At 42.0% G+C, this 18,654-nt stretch overlaps 1 protein-coding gene across 16 annotated transcripts in view; it reads right to left on the bottom strand.

Moving 5' to 3' along the window:
* Positions 1 to 18,654, bottom strand: part of PCCA (propionyl-CoA carboxylase subunit alpha) — a 438,870-nt gene that overhangs the window by 264,827 nt on the left and 155,389 nt on the right. For 10 of the 16 annotated variants that reach the window (XM_051850470.2, XM_051850468.2, XM_051850466.2 and 7 more), the window contains 5 exons: positions 18,174 to 18,239; positions 14,234 to 14,312; positions 8,672 to 8,774; positions 7,418 to 7,512; positions 112 to 262 (listed from right to left, as the gene is read on the bottom strand). In XM_051850470.2, coding sequence (XP_051706430.1) covers positions 112 to 262; positions 7,418 to 7,512; positions 8,672 to 8,774; positions 14,234 to 14,312; positions 18,174 to 18,239 — 494 coding nt within the window. The remainder of the gene's footprint in view (positions 1 to 111; positions 263 to 7,417; positions 7,513 to 8,671; positions 8,775 to 14,233; positions 14,313 to 18,173; positions 18,240 to 18,654) is intronic. The other 6 variants (XM_070048637.1, XM_051850469.2, XM_008260152.4 and 3 more) reach the window with 1 other exon arrangement.

Consider the following 18,654-nt stretch of genomic DNA (forward strand, 5'->3'; position numbering starts at 1 on the left):
CTTAGCAATTCAAAATAAAGCTGATCTTTAACTTTTATAAAACAGGCAAGAACAGGTGAGGAGGAACAAAGGGCAGAGGCCCAGAGAAGAAGGAACACCAGTTTCGGTTACCTGGAGTCTCGTGTTCATTTCCAGGAAGTAAAAATTCTTCTTTGAGTCTACCAGGAACTCCACCGTGCCAGCAGAGGAATACTTCACTGCTTTGGCAAGAGCTACAGCTTGTTCTCCCATGGCTCTTCGAGTCTCGGGGTCCAAAAAAATGCTACATTTTAAACAAATATCAAGTCATCTTTTATGTACATTTTATCAAAATTTTCTCAAATTTTATTCAGATCTGTATCATCCATATTGAGAGTTCATAGTATCATATGCATTATATACATTTTATCATATGTGCTTTTTGCATTAAACATAACATGCTTAAGGCAATCAACTTTAGGTTTTTATAAAACTGGTATCAGAACTTTTCATTCTACACTGCAATTTCAACCCAATTATAAAATGTCTGACTACTCTTTCACTAGTAACATTTTACACATATATTCAAAACTGCTTCAAGCTAAAACTGGAAGAAAACTAAGTTTTCAGAAAGTAACATAAAGGCAGTAGACTTCCAAGATGGTTGAAGAGGGTGCAGCCACACTAACATCAGCTGCTCTGGGATATGAAAAGAACAAAGGAAGGACCACGTTTCCAGGGGTCTGACTGATGGAAATTCTCAGCAAAGAAGGGGAAAAACAAGGAAGACTCCGTGAGGCACAAGAGGAAGGAAGACAAAGACACTGCTGCAGCCACCAGCTGCCAGCCGCCAGCCACCATCTTACCACATCAAGGTAAAGAAACTGCTGCATGCCCTGCCACTCACAGTCTTAGCTGAGAGGGAATTCCACAGTCATCCACTGACTTTTTTTTTTTTTTAATTTATTTGACAAGTAGAGTTATAGATGGTGACAGAGAGAGAGACAGAAAGGTCTTTCTTCCATTGGTTCATCCCCCAAATGGCTGCTACGGCCGGTGCGCTGCATTGATCTGAAGCCAGGAGCCAAGTGCTTCCTCCTGGTCTCCCATGCAGGTGCAGGGCCCAAGCACTTGGGCCATCCTCCACTGCCGTCCTGGGCCACAGCAGAGAGCTGGACTGGAAGAGGAGCAACCGGGACTAGAACCTGGTGCCCATATGGGATGCCGGCACCTCAGGCGGAGGATTAACCAAGTGAGCCGCGGTGCCGCCCTTTTTTTTTTTTTTTTTAATTTTATTCAAGTTACACAAGTTTCATGTTCTCATATACACCTATTTAGGAACACAGTGACACTGCCCAGCACCCACCCCCACCACCCACGGACTCTGACTTCAGCCTGGGGAGCTGACTGGAGCCTGAACGACTACCAGGCTTGGAGCAGGGAAGCTGCTTGCTTCCTCCCCTCCCCTACTCCCACAGAGCACCACACTTGCAGGAAAAGTCAGACAGTCAGGAGGAGAGGCCATCTTAGAAGTCCGCAGCAACCTGTGTCGCTGCTGCTGTTGCCTCAGGGGGAACCTTGAGGACCACACTGACTAGAGACCAGCCTGGAGCGCCAGCAGAGGGCAGGGTGCCCATCTGAACACTGAAGGGAGGGCACACTGCCTGCTGTCCTTACCCAACAAGGGCTCCCAGTGACAATTAGGAAGGAGGCACCACCCTGATAAGGTACGTGCAGGCAGCCACAGCTCACGTGTGAGCAAGTAGGGGATTTTATCTGAGGGTAAATCCACAGTCTCGACTTTGAGTCTGGCATGGAGGGCAGGCAGGGGCAAGGGCGCCCACGTAAGCCTGTGAGGTGTGCCTCTGCCCTAACTCTATCACCGGCAACCATATTCAAACTTCCAAGGTAGAATACCAACAGACAGCAGGGTCTGGGAACGTCTGGGCTCTTAGTGGACGTAGCAGGCTCATAGGACTGAGAGTGGATCCCCTGCTCCTTGTACTGTGGGAGCCCTGCAGCAATGACTGTGGGAATTCTGTGACTGCATCATAGTACATGGGGTATAGCTAGGTCTCTGGGAAAACCCTGTGTCTGGCTTCAGAGGCTGAGTGTTCCCTGAGTGCCTGGGATGGGTCATTGCAAAGAGTTCTGTACTCACACTTAGGACCACACAGATTGTTTGTGTGGTTCGTGATCCTGTAGGCATGGGGTATACAGCCGCTGTGGGCTCACCCCAGGCACTGACCACCTTGGCAGAGAGGAGGTGAGGCAGTGATCACACAGTGATCATAACCTCCCCCTGCTGACAACAGAGGAGACCACAGGTGTTACCCTGGACTCTTGAACCCCTCCCAAGCACTGACTCGAGCTCCCAGGCCCCACCCAGGACATGCATCTGGGTATCCTCTGAAGGAGTAGACACTCCTCTAAGCCACAGAGGCATATTTCAAAGATAAAAGCCATACAAGGAAAAAGAGCAACAAGTAGTTCACAAATGCATAAAAGTAAACATAGGAATACAAGAAACATAAGCAAGGAAGACAATATGACTCCCCCAAAGGAACACAACAACACTTCAATATTAGAATGTGAAGATGAAGAGATTGATAAAATGCCTGAAAAGGAATTCAAAAGAATGATCATAAGATTACTCAAAAGAATGAGAGACAAATTCGTGAGTTAAAGAAATCCATACATGACATGAGTGAAAAATTTTGTTAAGAGGTACAGATATTGAGGAGTAATCAATCTGAAATACTGGAAATGAAGAATTCAACATGTCAAATAAAAAATACAGTAGAAAGGCTTAACAACGAATTTGATGAGATAGAAGAGAGTATCTGAGCTAGAAGACACATCTTTGGAAATTTTTCAGTCAGACAAAAATAAATAGGAAAAAATTAGAAAAACTGAAAACAGTGTTTGAGATTTATGGGATACTATCAAATGACCTAATATATGGGTCTTAGGAGTTCCTGAAGGTGTGGAAAGAGAGAATGGATTAAAAAGGCTATTCAGTGAAATAACATCAGAAAACTCTCCGGATTTAGAGAACAAAGGGACATTCAAGTACAGGAACCACACAGAACTCCTAATAGACATGACCAGAAAAGATCTTTACCATGACATATTATAGTCAAGCTTTCAACAGGAAAACAAAGAAAACTCAATTCTCATCATTCATGGATACCATATTTGCAAATTTGCCTACCTGCTCAAATTTACTTGGAACCAAAATCAATGCTGTGGCACCTATGGACATTCAGGTACATACACGGAGAGGCAAAATCACTGACACTGTTAACACACTCAGAGCAAGGCACTCACTCTGCCTTCTTGTCTCAGTGCTCAGACTGAATGAGGGTCCTTTTCAAGGTATATCTAGTACCACTTTTGGGTTTGGTTTGGTTTTTACACTTTTATGCATGTGGTTTCACACCACCCCCAAGCGATGAACTGAGGCTCTAGTTGGTTTTTCCAAGCCTCAAAATGGTGTGAGAGTCTTAACAGAGAAAAACTGCATGATAAAAGCTTTGCTTGGGCATGAGTTATGGTCCTGTTGGCAGGACTGAGTACAATGATAAAGAGCCCAGAATAGATATTAAAGAAGGGACCTATCAAAAGAAACACACATAGACAAGGTTATATTCTAAACAGCTGATGAAAATGTTGGGGCAGAGGCCCACAGAAAACACTCTGTTTCCCCTAGAAGCAACAGGCTGAAGTTGCTCACTCAGTATTCACGATGCCTTATAGAACAGAACTGCCTCCAATAACAAGAAGTGACTGCACACCTCATAAATCCTAAAACTTCCATTTTAAATATCAAAGTCATCTTCCAGCAAACGTGTAAGGCTAAGATGTTTTCAACAAACCCTGAAAACCACAACCATCAAACCACTTCTGTATTTTCACTGATTTTGCTTCTATACAAGATTCTGAGAAATAAAACACTAACTACTTTTCTACTTACGGATTAAAATTATTCTCAAATGAGTAAGATTTGGATGACATGTTGTAAACTTTTTATTATATGGGGTAGTATAATGCATGTGCACATGGCTGTCACCAATATGTAATAATTATTAACATATAACTTCTGGTCAACTGGCTTTTTTAATTCTAAAGCAAATCCCAAATGAAGCATTTTCAACTGTAAAAACTCCCATATCTGTTTCAGTAAGCACTCCTTTGTAACACAACCACATTTAAAAAATTAATAGGGACTCCTTAATTAATAGCTAGTCAGTATTTACTATCCTGTCAATATTCAGATTTCCCTGATTATCTCATTTAAGTATCTTCATACAGCTGACATCTTCCCATACAGTCCAAAGGCTCCATTTGCATCTTTTTTTTTTTTTTTTTTTTTTTTTTTTTTTTTTTTTGACAGGCAGAGTGGACAGTGAGAGAGAGAGACAGAGAGAAAGGTCTTCCTTTGCCGTTGGTTCACCCTCCAATGGCCGCCACGGCTGGTGCGCTGCGGCCGGTGCTCCGCGCTGATCCGATGACAGGAGCCAGGTGCTTCTCCTGGTCTCCCATGGGGTGCAGGGCCCAAGCACTTGGGCCATCCTCCACTACACTCCCGGGCCACAGCAGAGAGCTGGCCTGGAAGAGGGGCAACCGGGACAGAATCCGGCGCCCTGACCGGGACTAGAACCCGGTGTGCTGGCGCCGCTAGGTGGAGGATTAGCCTGTTGAGCCGCGGCGCCGGCCTCCATTTGTATCTTACAGACGCTTTTCCTCTGTAATGTCCTTTCCCTGAGTTTTTGCTCTAGGACCTGGTCATGCTCCTGATTCCTCACATTCTTTGTTAAGCCACATGTAACTCCTTGTTGTCTTAATATGAGTATTATATTTCTATTCCATATACAGTTCTAGTTGGCTCCAGAGCCTTGAATAGACTCAAGGTAAATATCCAGTGGAGTGAGGGTGTGGGACAAGAATACTGCCAGTGCTAAATGTGCCTCCTATGGCCCCCTTGAGTGATGTGAATCTTACTGCATTAACCTATTTCACCAATAAATGCATGACAAAGCTACTACAAACAAAATAAGGAAATCCTACTAAAAATCCTACTAACAGCATACTATTGGAGATTCTCACTGCAACTGACTAAAAACCCATTATTTGTCTTGTCTCATTCTGACTTAACCTTTATCAAAAACCCAAACTTCCCATTTACCCTAAAGCACAGTTTTAGATTCTTACTATAGTAAGTGGGATTTATATACTCCATTTATTTTACATTTTTACAGTATATGTATAGATATCAACTCAACATTAACAGTCAGTCCTGGGGCCGGCACCGTGGCACAGGTTAATCCTCCACCTGCATCGCCGGCATCCCATATGGGTACCAGTTCTAGTCCTGGCTGCTCCTCTTCCAATCCAGCTCTCTGCTTTGTCCTGGGAAAGCAGTAGAAGATGGCTCAAGTGCTTGGACCCCTGCACCTGCGTGGCAAGACCTTAAGGAAGCTCCAGGCTCCTGGCTTCGGATCAGTGCAGCTCCAGCTGTTGTGGCCATTTGGGGAGTGGACCAACGGAAGGAAGACCTTTCTCTCTGCCCCTCTGTCTGTAACTCTACCTCTCAAATAAATAAATAAAATCTATTTAAAAAAAAAAACAATCAGTCCTAGTGTTTTCATTTCGGTTCATACTGTTTGGTTTTTCCTCTTTTGTTTTCTATATTAATAGATGAGATGTTCCTATGAAAAACTTACAATTCTAAACAGAACAAAGATCATGATTTTTGTTCCCAGTCTGTGAAAGATTTTTATCTCAGGTAAGACAGGTAAGTTTTCAATAAAATGAGACAATTAACTGAAATAGAAATAATAAAGCAGGCAAGGAAAAAAGTAGCAAAAGACTAAGCCAGAGACGGCCCTGCCAACAACCTTTCTCTTCTACTAGGATTCCAGCTGAGCACATGGCTGCTCAGGCAAACAAGGCATTTCCAGGCTTCCCAGCTAAGTACTGACCTTCAGGTCAGTGCCAAGTAATCAGCACTAGCAGCTCCCAGGTTCCTTCCTAAAGACCCATGGAGAACTTCTCCCTTAGCTTTTTCATTTTCCTTCCTTCCTCTATCCTGGTCCGAGGCCATGAGAAACAGGGCCACGTGCCATGTAGTCTACAGTGAGCAGTTTTTTACGACATGATGGCATCCTAAGAAACAGGAAGTGGAAGCTGCTAGTTTCATGCGGCCTGGGCCAGAAACTGGTACAGCATCACTTGTATGTTTTCTATTGGTCAAGAATAGAGCACAAATTCAAGGCGAAAGGATATATAGATTCTTCTCCTGACAAATCAATGAGACAAGCATCAAAGGATTTGGGGATCTTGTTGTAAAACTTATACATCAAACCACATTTTAAAAAACAATTCAATAGGGACTAGCATTGTGGCATAGCTGGTGAAGCCGCCGCCTGCGACGCCAGCAAGCAATATGGGCACCAGTTTGAGTCCCAGCAGTTCTGCTTTCGATCCAGCTCCCTGCTATTGTGCTGGGAAAGAAGCAGAGGATGGCCCAAGTGCTTGGGGCCCTCCACCCATGTGGGAGACCTGGAAGAAGCTCCTGGCTCCTGGCTTTGGCAGGGGTCAGCCCCAGTCATTGTGGCCATTTGGGGAGTGAACCAGAAGATGGAAAATCGATCCCTCCCCCTCCCCCTCCCCCCTCCCTTCTCCCTCCTCCCTCCTCCCTCTCCCTCTCTCTGAATAAATAAACCTTAAACAAATTCAACAGAACCAAAACAGCTTAATTTTTAGCATTACCCTGTGATTAAAAGTTTGCTCATACTCACACCTCTTCATTTTAGAAGCCATACACACATTATATCAAGGCATGCTGGCTATGCTGACAACAGCTATATTGGCTATATTTCCTGGTATCTGGTGATTCAAAACAACCACATACACTCAACTGGGAATTTTCAGGAACAAAGAGAATGTCAGAAAATATTAAAATATCAACCTAGCATCAAATTAGAAATGAGACTTCACAAAGCTTTCCATCAAACACAGTAAAGGTGGCCTGAAGGAGCACCCACAGTGGTTCTGATAAACCAAGCAATTTCCAAGAACCATATCCAAGAAGTCCTTTCGTGGGAAGATAAATTCAGAATCCGCTTTATGAAACCTTCACCAACAGGAGAGCCTCAAAGACATCCACCCCAGAAATTCTACAAAACACCAGCAGATTCTACACGCAGAAGCCAACAGAAGTCACATTTGGTTGTCGACCCAACTTTCTCCTCTAATGAAAACCCACTTCTCTTTCCTGAACTCACTTTAATGCACTAACCTAATATACTGAGAAGGATCAAGGGACAAAGCCTTAACTACAAACACACGCATTAATGTCATCTAGAGGAACATTAAAATGATTGTATCCAAGAAAATGAAAATACAAAGCATAAAAGCAGTCTGTTTTATAATGCTTGCTGGGAGAGACTCTTACCTTGGGGCTTCCTCCACCACCTTCTGGTTTCTTCTCTGAATCGAGCACTCTCTCTCATTAAGCCACAAAGCATTCCCATGTTTATCACCTAAAACCTGTAAGAGCAATACCATTAGAAAAAACACAGAGCCACACCACCATGTGCACAATTAACACTTTCCTCAGGCAACACCTCTCTGTTTCTAACTCTCAAACCTCAAACCTCAGAGAACATAGTGCCTCTCATTCTTTAGGGTGATGTTAATAGACAAAAACTTTGTATTTATACTCCATAAACTCAACATAACATTTTTATCAAAAAGATAAAACATTCTCCAATTACGTTTCAGATGCAATGGGTAAAACAGAACCAATTACACAGCTGTATGAGGACAACGAGTGTCAGTAAAGGGGACGTACATTACGGTTATCAATTGTGCACAGGACAGCCACCACCACAGCATTATTTTAGACACCTGTTGGTGTTGATGTTATTAGATATTTAGTGATCAGCAAACATTTCATGCATTTAGTCCACATGTTGTCTATGACTTCTATATAGATGTCTCTCCTGTGGTTTATTTTCATTGTAGCAAGTGGGTCAAAGGTCTAGCGTTAATACATAACACATCATGAACTTTCCCATTTATAAAAAAGGGAAAAGAACTGGGATTACCAGGTAAGATGTAAGATACCTCAATTTCAATTTCAAATAAACAACAAACACTTTTTTAGTAAAAATACATGATATGCAGTTAAAGAATTTCAGGTAAAGAATTTTTTAGTAAAATAATTTTTAGTGAAATAATCATTGGTAATCTGAAATTCAAATTTAATAATGTATCTTTATCAGTTAAAGCTGGAAACTCTAAAATTTAAGCTTCTTAGTTTTTATTTTTCCCTAGAATTTTGAATTTTAAGAACAGATGTATTTAGGAACAGATGTATTTTCAGGATTAAGAAGTAGATACATATTTCTGAATACATATATTAGGTTCACACAAATAACAACTGTTTTAGAAGCCAAAAGATTAGCCACTAATTTTAGCTCCAAACAGCTATCCATTCTCTCCAGGCACGTCATTCTATTCCTTCATGCAGAATAAATAACCGATTATATCAACTTAATATTTTATATGGCTTCTAAAAAACTCAAAAAATAATATTGTTATAATAATTCACAATTATTCTAAAAGAGAGGAGGTGTTTCGAATGGGATTAAATGATATTGTTTCAAATTAATAAAAATTAGAAAGCATTTTAAGATGTACCAACCTGGATTTCTATATGACGAGGGTTATCAATAAATTTTTCTATTAGTAGTCGATCATCACCAAAACTAGAAGCAGCTTCCTGAGATGAAAATCTAAAGCCATCTCTGGAAAAGAAAAAGGAAGACAGGACTAGCAAAACATCACCGATTATAAACAAAACCAATTAAATGTTTAAGTTACTTTTGAACAAAACACAAAACTCACTCAATGTTCAAACACATTAATTAACTTTGTTTTAACTGCGACTCTCCCACTCCCTGGCTCTGTGGCCTTGGGTGACTCAGTTAACTTCCCTGATTCTGTATCTTCTGTTAAAACAGGAGTTACTTTACTAACTGATAATCTGAGATTCTAATCAACCATATAGAGCATACACACATAATTACCCTTTTTTGACCCTAATGCCATGAACTTTAATTCTACTAATAAAAAAATTAAAATGCAGAAGCCAGAAGACGCAAACAACAATGAGAAGGGCCTCAGCAACTACAGCACTGCAGCACGACGACACCAAGCACACTCACCAGGAGTGAACACACGGCACAAAAGCATTCACCACCTGTACACGCACACCTTGAAATGCAGCTGTACCCCACAAACCCACACCGGTTACGGAAACTTCATCTTCTTTAAAACGCTTCCAAGATCAACAATTAAGACAGAGAAACATAATTTTAAAAAATAAAAATATAAGGGCCAGCACACTGGCGCAGCAGGCTAAGCTGCTGCCTGTGACACCAGCCTCCCACATGCACTACTTTGAGTCCCGGCCAGGCCACTTCACATCCAGCTCCCTGCTAATGCACCCAGGAGGGCAGCCGAAGGCGGTGCAATCACTAAGGCCCCTGCCTCCCACATGGGAGACGAGGATGAAGTTCCTGGCTCCTGACCTTGGCCTGACACAGCCATGGCTACTGTGGCCACTTAGAGTGAACTAGTGCATGGATGACAGCTCTCTTTCAAATAAATTATCTTTAAAAAATTAAAATGTAAATTTCATTGTGTTTTCATAATTTTAATCCCAGGTGACTTGTAACTTACATTGTCATTATTAAATATGCTTACTGGGACAGGCACTGTGGCGTAGTGGGCTAGGCCTCCACCTGCAGTACCAGCATCCCATGTGGCTGACAGTTCATGCCCCAGCTGCTCCTCTTCCAATCCAGCTCTCTGCTATGGCCTTGGAAAGCAGCAGAAGATGGCCCAAGTGCTTGGGACCCTGCACCCACATGGGAGACCTGGAGGAAGTTCAGAGCTCCTCGCTTCGGATCAGCCCAGTTCCAGCCATTGCTCCCATTTGGGGAGTTAACCAGCAGTTAGAGGATCTATCTGTCTCTCCCTCTCTCTCTGTAACTCTGCCTCTCAAATAAATAAAACATTTTTTAAAATATGCTTACTCAAATTCATATACAATGAGTTCACTTGGTCCATCCACTAAAATCTCAAAAGTTTACTATCTAAAAGTGTTATTTTCTATTCACTGAATTATTTAGAATGCAATTTTTAAAAATGATTTATTTATTTACTTAAATGTCAGAGCTACACAGAGGGGAAGACATAAAGAGAGATCTTCTATTCACTGGTACGCTCCAGATAGCCACAATGGCCATGGCTGAGCAGGCCAAAGCCAGGAGCCAGGAGCTTCTGGGTCTCTCACGTGGCTGGCAGGGGTCCACGCACCTGGGCCATCTTCGGCTGCTCTTCCCAGGCCATTAGCAGGAAGCTGGAATAAAAGTGGAGCAGTGGAGATACAAACTGGCACCCATGGGGGATGCCAGTGTCAGAGGCAGAAGCAGTGGCTTTACCTGCTATGCCACAACACCAGCCCAGAATACAAAATTTAATTCCTTTCATATCTAACAGGTTTTCAGTCTTCAAGTTAAGTACTTGCATTTAACATATAATATTAAAACCAAGCTCTTCCAATCCTTTAATGTGCAAATAGTCCATCTGGCAATACTAGAAATAACTATCTGAAGCGTTTGTTTTTGTGCTTGAAAGATACATTGCAGGTAAACAGTGACTAGAAGGTAAAGTTCAAAACTCTGTAAAAATCCCCTAGTTCTGAGTTCTCATGAAAAGTTTAGATTTTTTTAGTCTCCATTATATCTCTGACTTGGTGAAATGAAATTAGATCTCAGAATCCTACAAGGAAATTAGCATACAAAGAATTATTGTTTACAACACCAAATAACCAAAATTTTTATTGAATGGGATATTATATTCACAAAGAAAAAACATAGTAAAGTTGGCCCTACTGTAATGATTTAGAGTCTTTATTCTTGGCCGGCGCCACGGCTCACTAGGCTAATGCTCTGCCTGTGGCGCCGGCACCCCAGGTTCTAGTCCTGGTTGGGGCGCCGGGTTCTAGTCCCGGTTGCTCCTCTTCCAGTCCAGCTCTCTGCTGTGGCACGGGAAGGCAGTGGAGGATGGCCCAAGTGCTTGGGTCCTGCACCCACATGGGAGACCAGGAGGAAACACCTGGCTCCTGGCTTCAGATTGGCACAGCGCACTGGCCGCAGCGGCCATTTTGGGGGTGAACCAATGGAAGGAAGACCTTTCTCTCTGTCTCTCTCTCTAACTCTGCCTGTCAAAAAAAAAAGAGAGAGAGAGAGAGAGAGAGAGAGAGAGAGAGAGAGAAAGAGAGTCTTTATTCTATATGCAAACCAAAACACCAAAAGGAAAAATCAGTCACCAAAATAAAACAGTGCTGACTTTAAAAGTATCACCAACATATTTTAAAACACAAGGAAGGCCGGCGCTGCGGCTCACTAGGCTAATCCTCCGCCTAGCGGCGCCGGCACACCGGGTTCTAGTCCCGGTCGGGGCGCCGGATTCTGTCCCGGTTGCCCCTCTTCCAGGCCAGCCCTCTGCTGTGGCCAGGGAGTGCAGTGGAGGATGGCCCAGGTGCTTGGGCCCTGCACCCCATGGGAGACCAGGAGAAGCACCTGGCTCCTGGCTCCTGCCATCGGATCAGCGCGGTGCGCCGGCCACAGCGCGCCGGCCGCGGCGGCCATTGGAGGGTGAACCAACGGCAAAGGAAGACCTTTCTCTCTGTCTCTCTCTCTCACTGTCCACTCTGCCTGTCAAAAAAAAAAAAAAAAAAAAAAAAAACAAGGAAAATAATATTAAGGACATCACTTAATAGATTTAGTTATAAGTAAATTCAGTAAATACAAGCATTACTTCAAAATGTTGATGGGAAACTGGAATTAAAAGATGTTTATTTTGCTACAAAAAAAATTTTAAATCCATGCATAGGTAGTCTTCAAAAAGGCCATGGAAAATGTTTACTATGAAACAACCATACATGTATTTCAATTTTTTTGCAACAAAATAAGTTTATTGTGAAGAAAAAAGGTATACTTATTTATTTGAAAGGCAGAGTTACAGAGATGGAGGGGCGGGGAAGAGAGAGAGAGAGATCTTCCATCTGCTGGTTCATTCCCCAGATGGACACAGTGATTGGGGCTGGACCAAGTTGAAGCCAGGAGCCTGGGACTCCACTTGGGTCTCCCCAGTGCGTGGCAGGATCTCAGGTACTCGGGCCATCTTCTGCTGTTTTCCAAGGAGCATAGCAGGGAACTGGATGTCAAATGGAGCAGCCAGGTCCCCAACTAGCACGCATATGGGATGCTGGCAACATATGTGGCCATTTAATCCACAATGCCAGTCCCATAAACTTATCTTTAACGGCATTTTGCCACAAACTTCCTGAAGTCCCCCATTTACTGATCATCAAACTACATGTGTGGTAAATACTTTAGGTACTGGTACAAATATAGGTTCAAATGTAAAAGATTCTGCTCTCATCACACTGCTTAAAGTCTAGGCGGTATCAGAAAACAAACACAACCAATTTCCCATTCATGCCACACATTTTATTTAAATGTATATGGGGAAAATAAAATAATACATTATTATAAAAATATTTAAGTCCACTTTCAACAACCTTCATGATTCTCACTCCAATTAACTATATAATAACAACAAACATTATTCCTTTTAACATCTTTCCAGTGTCCTACAGATTCTAAGACAAGTTATAACTGCTACTTTCACCAAAAAGCTTCAGAAAGATGTTAAAATAGGTAGTCATCCCTTAGGATAGAAGAATAAAGCAACTCATGGCTACTGAACTTTCCTTTGCATCCAAAGAATGCTAAAATTTCTGTGGGTTATTTAAAACCATTTTTCTTCCTCCAGAAAGGAGTGAGGACAGGAAGGAAGGTGCAGATACACTGCAGAGGACTTCCACACTAACTCATCCAGATTTCTGTCCCTACGCGATTTAAGAGAGAAAGCAGTGGGGAAGGAGTGTGGGTAGGGAAGAAAACAGAAGGGCGAGGAAGCCAGGGAGGGAAGGGGAAAGAGAAGGAAAAATTAGCCACTTGGACAATCAGATTACTTCTCGGGAGACAGCAGAAGCATCAACATAAATGAGCAATTCAGTGGTTTTTATCATCCTCATCTCTGAAACATGAATATAAATCTCCCCTGCAGGCAACTCTGAAAATAAAGACTATGAATCTGAGTTCCTTAAAATCTGCTTGGACTGGGCAGCTTTTTGAACAACCTTTTCTCTAATTATTATGACATTATCAATGCATTAAATTGAAAAACTTTTTACTTTATTTTTTATTTATTTATTTATTGACAGGCACAGTTAGACAGTGAGAGAGAGAGACAGAGAGAAAGGTCTTCCTTTTTCCTTTGGTTCACCCTCCAATGGCCACTACAGCCAGCGCTGCACCGATCCGAAGCCAGGAGCCAGGTGCTTCCTCCTGGTCTCCCATGTGGGTGCAGGACCCAAGCACTTGGGCCATCCTCCACTGCCTTCCCGTGCCACAGCAGAGAGCTGGACTGGTAGAGGAGCAACCGGGACAGAATCCAGTGCCCCAACCAGGACTAGAACCCAGGGTACCAGCGCCGCAGGCGGAGGATTAGCCTAGTGAGCTGCGGAGCCGGCCAAAACTTTTTACTTTGAAAGTTACTTTTGATTTCTGAAACTAGTAATAGTGTGTTCTAGATTTACAACAAAATGCACTGCATATGAAGGGCATAAAATAATTTCACACTCAAAGAAAAAATATATATTTCACACCATAAAATTATCAAAGTAATTTACTGCTTTTATGGATCAGCAAAGGAAAATCCATATATATCGAGGTAAAACAAACTCTCAACGAAATTACGGCTGCTTTTAATATATAGTTGTTTCCGATCGTAAGGCTACATTCCAACTTACACAGATAAATGTTAGTGATTTCTGCCTAGAAACAGAAATATGACTGTAATTTTTTAAAATATACTATAAAACCAAAAAAGAAATCCTTTGTTAATGCTTAAAAAAGCAGAAATCTTTCTATAACAGTATAATAATGATGAAAATATAAATAACGAACATTTCTGCATACTTTCAGTTTTTCCACCTTCAAAAGAGTAAAAACTGAATGGCATTCTAATGACTCCATTATGCTCTGGTTATCTGTTTACCTGTCAGTTCAATAAAACTCTGGTAACTGCAATTTTCATCAAAAGTATCTTTTGGACAGCCTCTCACCTGGTCTCTTCATCATCCCAAGCGATGCGCATGCCTTTCCCACCACCACCTGCTGAGGCCTTGATCATGACAGGGTAGCCTAACAGCAGGGAAGAATTAGACACAAGTTCAGACTTTGATCATTTGGATGTATGAACATGACAACTGACCACATGTTCAATAACACAGAAGACAATAACTAATTTAATAAAAGTTTCTTTATTTAAACTTAGGGAAATATAATGATGATCTTATATACATATGACCGTTTTAAAAGGAAAAGTGATATTTATATCAGCAAATATAATCCCCGTAATGAAATAAAAGTTATGAAAACATAAAAGTACTCGATAACATTGCAAGTACACAACATTAACTGAACAAAAGCAACTCCCATAGCACTAACACACACACACACACACACACACACACCAGAAACCCCCAAATTGCTGCTGACATGCATAATCAATTAAATTTCTTTTTTTTTTCAAAGGTAGTGATTTTCAGGTCCTTGAAGTGTTTTCATGAAAGTCCCAGAGAATCCTCACAGCTTTTATCAGCAAGAACTGACAGAACAGAACTGGGAAAAATCAAACATGCTATTAGACTATGAGCCGGAGAAGCAAATCCAGAGTTCATGCACACCGATGGAGAAGCTGTTTTACAGTAACCAGGGTATCATGAAAATGCAAAGTAAGTCCAAAACAGAAAACATTTCCAGCTAAAGTCTCGTAAAATAAAGTAAAATCATAAATAGTTGTTGGTTTTGAGTATTAAGATTACTGTACAGTACGATCTTTGACAGCAAGCGCCAACTGTAACAATTTATTAAGAAAAGCTGCGAAGTCTCCTTCGTAGAGGCCTTCTGAACACAAGGTGGAGATGCTTGTGTCTGAGATCATTTCTTTACGGGCTTTTCTGGGGAAAGATGGGTGGGTGAGTGAGCCTCTAAAGAACTCTTTCTGGCCAGTGATGCCCCTCAAGCGCTCAACGCCAGTTTCCAGATCCTTAGAGAAGAGTGGGAATGGGGCCAACCGCCACAGACCTTAGACCGCTAGTTAAAATAGCACTGGTTTCCTAAATGTTTCATAATTAATTCAAAGTTTCTTGAATGTTATGTTTGTTACTTTTATATGGAAGAGCATTTTAAAAGCAATGTTAAGCGCAATTACAAGAAAAGCAACATATGGTTCTTATACTTAATCTGGAAGCCTTAATCCTGGAAGACAAAGGACCCAAATAATTCCATCACTGGGGACTCAAAAGAGAGAAGGATCAGAACAAGGTAAGGAGAGAGGGGAGTAGGAAGGATATTATATAAAGGGTCATTTGAATGAGGCGGGCGAGTTTTAGGCACTTCAGGCAGGAACAGTGGAAACAAACCAGGTGAGGAAACATGGAACTCTACAGGAAATGACTCAAACACTTCAGTTGAAGTCGAGTTTTTGTAGAATAACGGAGGAAAGAGAAACAAAAACATAGTTTGGGGGCCAAGACTTTGCATGTTTCATGAGCAGATACATGAAGTACGACTGGCAGGAATAAAATTTTTCTCATCTCATGCTGCAGCCTCAGGCTGAACGTCAGATAAAGGAATTCTATTGAAGTCAGTAAAAAAAATTAGCCTGTTTTTCAGAACATTATGTAAATATTTGAAAATGACATGCCTGAGAATCTGTTTACAATGTGGAGTCTTTTTTAAATAAATGGCACACACTCCTAAAAAAAGAAATGTTATAAATTCACTACCTAAAACTACTTATCAGGGCCGGCTTTGTGGCACAGTAGGTAATGCTGCCACCTGGGGCGCCAGCATCCTATATCGGCGCTGGCTCAAATCCCAGATGCTCTACTTCCAACCTAGCTCTCTGCTAAATGGCCTGGGAAAATAAGATAACCCAAGTGCTTGGACCCTGCCCCCTACATGTGAGACTTGGATGAAGCTCATGGCTCCTGGCTTCAGCATGGCCCAGCTGGGGCCATTGTGGCCACCTGGGGACAAAACCAATGAATGGAAGATCTCTTTGTGTGTGTGTGTGTGTGTGTGTGTGTCTATGTTTCTCACCCTCTAATAATGACTTTCAAAACAAATAAACCTTAAGAATAGAAAAACTACCTATCAAGGAAGGCATTACGGAGCAGTGGGTCAAGCTGTCCCTTGGGATGCCGGCATTCCATTCTGAAGTGCTTGATTTGAGTGTCGGCTACTCCACTTCTGATACAGTTTCCTACTAATGCATCCTGAGAGGCAGCAGATAATGATACAAGTGTTTGGGCCCCTGCCACCCATATGGGAGACCCAGATGGAGTTTAGGGCTTATGGCTTCAGCCTGGCCCTGCCCTGGCTGTCATGAGCTTTTGGAGAACGAAATAGTGAACACAAGGCTTCTGTGTCTGTCTCTGCCTCCCTCACTATTCTCCCTTTCCCTTTCTAAAAGTTGAAAATAAATAAATAAGCAAACTTTTAAAAAAAGAATCTATTCATTTGGTTGGCATTTAGCACAGCAGTTAGGATGCTGCTTGGGATACCTGCATTCCATACCAGAGTGTCTAGGTTCAAACCCCAACTCTATACCCAATCCAGTTTCCTGCTAATGTGCACCCTGGAAAGCAGTAGGCGATGGGTCAAGTAAGTGGAGCGTTGCTACCCAAAAGGGAGACCCAGAATGAATTCCCAACTTCCAGTTTTGATATGGTCTGGCCCTGGCTATGTCAGGCAGTTGGAAAGTGAACAGGAGACTTCTGTCTTTCTGGTTTCCAAATAAGTAAAATGAATAAGTAAAAATTTTAAAAATATATTTCTTATCCATTAACAACAAACCACAAGACGCGTTATATCTCTACCATATTCAGTTCCTTCTGAGTATTAGGAAATTTGCAGTTTTTTTAATTTCAGTACTAATTTCATTTTACAAATCTGCTACAGACTCTGGACCATACAATTATTTGTGTGTGTTTCAAAACAAGACAGGGACACTGTTCTTGCTTACAAGGATCTAGCTTGTAAATCTAACTCATAAATTAACTCATAAATTAACTTGCCAACAAGTCATTATTACGTGTTCTGAAAAGGTCATTACAGAATAGGGCAATATATAGTAAGGCAATATGGTCTTCCCAAAAAGAAGCTATGCAGCATCAAACCAGTGAACACATGCAGCCAGGTAGGCAGGATTCCCTGTCAAAGTCTAACAAGTCAAATATGAAAGTGTTAGGATGGACAGAGAAACTGGCAGGACTAACAATAACTCTTAATTTAATCTTTGAGCTCTAAGGTTTGTGCACTGGTTTGGGTGTCCACCAAAGACCTTCATGTTAAAACCTTGTTCCCCACAGTTGATGTTAATGATACTAAGAAGAACCTTTTTTTTTTTTTTTTTTTTTTTTTTTTTTTTTTTTTTTTTTTTTTTGACAGGCAGAGTGGACAGTGAGAGAGAGAGACAGAGAGAAAGGTCTTCCTTTGCCATTGGTTCACCCTCCAATGGCCGCCACGGCCAGCGTGCTGCGGCCGGCGCACCGCGCTGATCCGATGGCAGGAGCCAGGAGCCAGGTGCTTTTCCTGGTCTCCCATGGGGTGCAGGGCCCAAGCACCTGGGCCATCCTCCACTGCACTCCCGGGCCACAGCAGAGAGCTGGCCTGGAAGAGGGGCAACCGGGACAGAATCTGGCGCCCCAACCGGGACTAGAACCCGGTGTGCCGGCGCCGCAAGGCGGAGGATTAGCCTAGTGAGCCGCGGCGCCGGCCATAAGAAGAACCTTAATTCAATTATGGTGTTTAGAAGTGAGCATCTTGGAAGTACTGAGACTGGATTAGTTTTTTGAGCACCAGTGATTGAATCATGGTGGCTTTATAAGGAGAGACATAGGCAGATATGTACTCTCTCTGGCTAAGGGATGTTCTACACCAGTGTGGGACGCTACCAGCAGTAACACATCACAGGATGCCCAGACAATAAGTCACCTGATCTTGGACTGTGAACCTCCAAAACCATGAGCTGAAATAGGCCTTCTTCCTCATCAACTCGTCCTAAGTATTTCAGAAGAGCAATGACAATTCAAGACAATAAGGCTTATTACTGAATATTTTATGCCAAATTAAGTCATTAAATCATAGAAAATTCATATTTTCATGCTGTCATCACACAATATAGACATAAGAACTAAACATCTAAAGAGGAACGAGAAAAATATTTCACATAGATAATGTTAAATAACAGTACACAGCCCTGTCTCTCATCCTTACTTATGTCTCTGCCTGTCAAGTTAACTTGAGTCATGGCTAATGGAAAAGGAAGAAAAAGATTCATTCAAAAGCTGGTATCTCTGAAAAAATCAGGTACGTTAATGGTTACTGCTACCCCTCATTTACCCAACCTGGACATGAAATTTCCACTAATTTTCTCTCAAATTTTCTTATCCATGGAAACACTCACACCTGTGCT

This window comes from Oryctolagus cuniculus, chromosome 9 (genome assembly GCF_964237555.1).
Source record: "Oryctolagus cuniculus chromosome 9, mOryCun1.1, whole genome shotgun sequence".
NCBI lineage: Eukaryota > Metazoa > Chordata > Mammalia > Lagomorpha > Leporidae > Oryctolagus > Oryctolagus cuniculus.